The following is a 3,046-nucleotide window of genomic DNA, read 5'->3' as shown; positions in this document are numbered from 1 at the left end:
TCGCTTCCCCTCGGACCCCAGGCCTGCCGGGAGTGCCCTTTGTGTCCTGCAGAGCATCCGACTATGAGAATTTCTCCTGCTCCTGGACCTCCAGTGTGGAGACCTTCCTTCCCACCCGATACATCACCACCTACAGGTGATGCATCCCTGCAGGGCACATGATGAGGGGTTTACAGGTTGAGCCTGGGTCCCAGCTGAGGATAGGCACCAAATTCTACTGGCCATCCAGCCCCCACCCTGGGTTCACCTCCTGCCCCAAGGACCGTGCTGCACCCCGGTCATGTTTTGGTGTGAGAGAGCAGCGAGCGCTTGTTTGCTCCAAGGAGGGTCCCCCAGCAGCATTGGAGGACTGGCACAAGCAGACTCCCTCCCTGCCAACAGCTCTGCCAGCACCAGAGGGGCTATGAAAGAGAAACAGGTCATCTGCAAGCTGCTGAGTGCTTCGGCATGCTTAGGGATGAAAGGAGGCCTGACAGCTTCACTGCTTCTAATTATCCCGGCAGGCCAAATTAGCGGGCTGCTTTGAAGTCAGACGGATCTCGTAAAACTCAGCCCTGCTGAAAGCTGCAGGAGCTAGAGGCTGGGGGGTTGGGGGCAGCTGTGCAGAGCATCAGGGGCTCAGCAGGGAGAGGGTGGTGGGAAGCAGGGGGCTTGCGGGGCTGTAGGGGAATGATAAAGCCAGGGAGCTGCCTTTGTCAGTGTCCCTGTACCTTTGCTGTGCAATGAGACCCTGGGCAGGGGATGAGGGTCCTCTGGCGAAGACCCTCCTGGGCTCTTGGCTGTCTCCTTTCCCCGGGACCCCCGTGGTCTGCCAGCAGGGCCAGGCACAGTTTGAGCCCCATCCCCAGTGCCATGTCGCTGGTGTGTGTCAGTGTGGGAGTGGGGTGCTGCTCTGAGTGCAGCCTACCCCTCCTCTGGGTCACAGTGGGGCTGGCTTCATGCTGTCCCCTCATCCTTATCATCTTCTTTTCTGTCTCTTTCCATGGCAGGAAGAAATCACTGACGGGTGAAGAGAAGCGGAGGTAGGACTGACTCCCACCCCAGTCCCGCTCCCGTAGGACTGGGCCCTGTCCCAAAGGCTCTGCCACTGTCCTCAGTGGGGTCCTCAGAGTGAGGACTAGGAGTCCCCATGGGGGAGCCTGGGGGCCTTGGAGAAGGGCTTGCCCCAGGGACACACCTTCCCAGGAGGGACTGTGGAGCTGGGGTGACAGTCCTTTTGGTCATGCTCAGAGGGATGTGCAAGGTTCTGGAGGGCTGAAGGCAGCCTAGATGTAACAGGGGCTGCCTCCTCCAACAGGCTCTTGTCATCGGGGTCTTCCCACATGCCAGCTCCATGGCAGCATAGGGAAACATGCATGTTGGGTGCGGGGGACATGTCACCACCCTGCCTCCCTGTCTGTAGGAACAAGAATGGGCATATGGGGCCATGCCTGCAGGATCCATCCCGCCCTGGCACCTGCACCGTCCATGGATCAGAGTTCTGGAGCTCCTACCGCCTGAACATCACCGAGGTGAACCCCCTGGGCTCCAGCTTCCGCCTCCTCGACGTCACCATGCAGGCCATCAGTGAGTCCCCATCAATGTGTCCCAGTGCCTGTCCATCCCCTGGGCATCTAGCCCTGGGCAGCAGCAGGGAGCCCGTCACCTCTGCATGGCAGTTGGGGTGACAGGGACTCCCTGTCCTCTCCCACACAGTTAAGCCGGACCCTCCGGAGGGCTTGATGGTGGAGCCCATCCCCCTAGCCCCACGGCGGCTTCATGTGAGCTGGAGGTACCCCTCTTCCTGGCCCAAGGAACCCCACTTCCAGCTCAGGTTTCGGCTCCAGTACCGGCCCGTCATCCACCGCTCCTGGTCTGTGGTAAGCGGTGGGCAAGGAGGGGCAAAGCCAGCATGGGCACGGAGCAGGCACAGGGCTAGGGAGGGCAGTCGGTAGTGCCCCTGCCTGCCCCACCACTCCCTTCTGCCTGGTGCAGGTGGAGACAGTGAACCTGTCTGAGGTGATCACGGATGCCTTTGCTGGGCTGGAGCATGTGGTCCAAGTCAGTGCCAAGGATTTCCTGGACGCGGGGAACTGGAGCGAGTGGAGCGCTGAGGCTCGGGCGACGCCAGTCAGAGGTGACAGGGGGACAGGCTGCAGCCCCCAGCAGCCCTACCAGCTTGTGCCATCCCTCCCCAAAGCCCTTACAGCACCCTGGGCTGCCCCTCTCCACCTCCTTCCCCACGGCACCCATTCCCCCAGATATCGTCCAGAGTGAGTCCCAGCACCTGGGACAACCCTTAAAGTTGACCCAAAAATCTGGTCCCGTACACTATCCAAAAACTGGCTTCCCATCCCCTCTGTTCTTCCAGACCTGGTCACCGCAGCAAGTGAAGAAACCACTAGAGACACCAGCCTGGAGAGCCTGGCTGAGGAGCCCTCCCAGGCTCCCAACCCTGAGCCCATCAGTGAGTAGAAATGGAGATGGAAGCAGGAGTGGGGACTGCCTGCAGGCAGCCACCTGCCTGAGCACAAGTGTGTCTGAGAGTAATGGGAGGAGTTTCTTGCCCATGCCCGTGTGTGGCTGGGGTGCTGGGTGGTCAGTAGCTTGCAGTAGGGTCCCTCAGTTGCTGGGGGCTGTGGCATCCCTCAGCTGTGACAGTCTCTCTGTCTTAGATCACAGTGACCCCCTGGAGAAGATGGCTGTCCTGGTGTCCCTTGGGGTCTTTGCCTTCTTCATCCTGGCTGCTGTTCTCGTCATCACCATCCTCATCTGGTAGGCTGAGTTTTGAGAGGGAGGGGTCTGTATGATTCCTGGGTGCCCTGTGTCCCCCCCAGAGCTGCTCTGGGGTCCCTCTGGCCCAAAAAGTCCCAAAGGCTCCTGCCTTGCTGGAGACTCCCAGCTTCCAGAGTCAGCACAGGGACCTAGTGCTGTCCTGGGCACTGCTGGTGGTCCTGTCCTCTCGCCCTGCCATGGCTGGGCTGTCCCTGCCATGCTGTGGCTCTGCTCCTGGTCCCTGTCCTCATCCCAACCCTGCTCTGTCTCATGGCTGGCTCCTGCTTTAGCC

General features: G+C 60.7%; 1 protein-coding gene across 1 annotated transcript; it reads left to right on the top strand.

Annotated features, from left to right (window-relative positions):
* Nucleotides 1–29: 29 nt before the first annotated feature.
* Nucleotides 30–2,777, top strand: LOC103774171 (interleukin-11 receptor subunit alpha-like). Its single transcript, XM_008941558.1, has 7 exons — nt 30–136; nt 990–1,022; nt 1,403–1,566; nt 1,696–1,859; nt 1,975–2,116; nt 2,351–2,446; nt 2,655–2,777. Exons 3-7 carry the CDS (start codon nt 1,419–1,421, stop codon nt 2,756–2,758), a joined length of 654 nt encoding a protein of 217 aa, XP_008939806.1. The 5' UTR covers nt 30–136; nt 990–1,022; nt 1,403–1,418; the 3' UTR covers nt 2,759–2,777.
* Nucleotides 2,778–3,046: the final 269 nt, after the last annotated feature.

Source organism: Merops nubicus, unplaced genomic scaffold (genome assembly GCF_000691845.1).
Source record: "Merops nubicus isolate BGI_N331 unplaced genomic scaffold, ASM69184v1 scaffold48215, whole genome shotgun sequence".
Lineage (NCBI taxonomy): Eukaryota > Metazoa > Chordata > Aves > Coraciiformes > Meropidae > Merops > Merops nubicus.
The sequence above is the reverse complement of the archived record's forward strand: the minus strand, read 5'-3'. Positions and strand labels throughout refer to the sequence as shown.

Coding starts and splice junctions, on each gene's coding strand:
- LOC103774171 (XM_008941558.1), top strand. CDS start 1,419: ATGGGGCCATGCCTGCAGGATCCATCCCGCCCTGGCACCTGCACCGTC. Junction 1,567..1,695: donor CGTCACCATGCAGGCCATCA/GTGAGTCCCCAT, acceptor TCTCCCACACAG/TTAAGCCGGACCCTCCGGAG. Junction 2,447..2,654: donor TCCCAACCCTGAGCCCATCA/GTGAGTAGAAAT, acceptor TCTCTGTCTTAG/ATCACAGTGACCCCCTGGAG.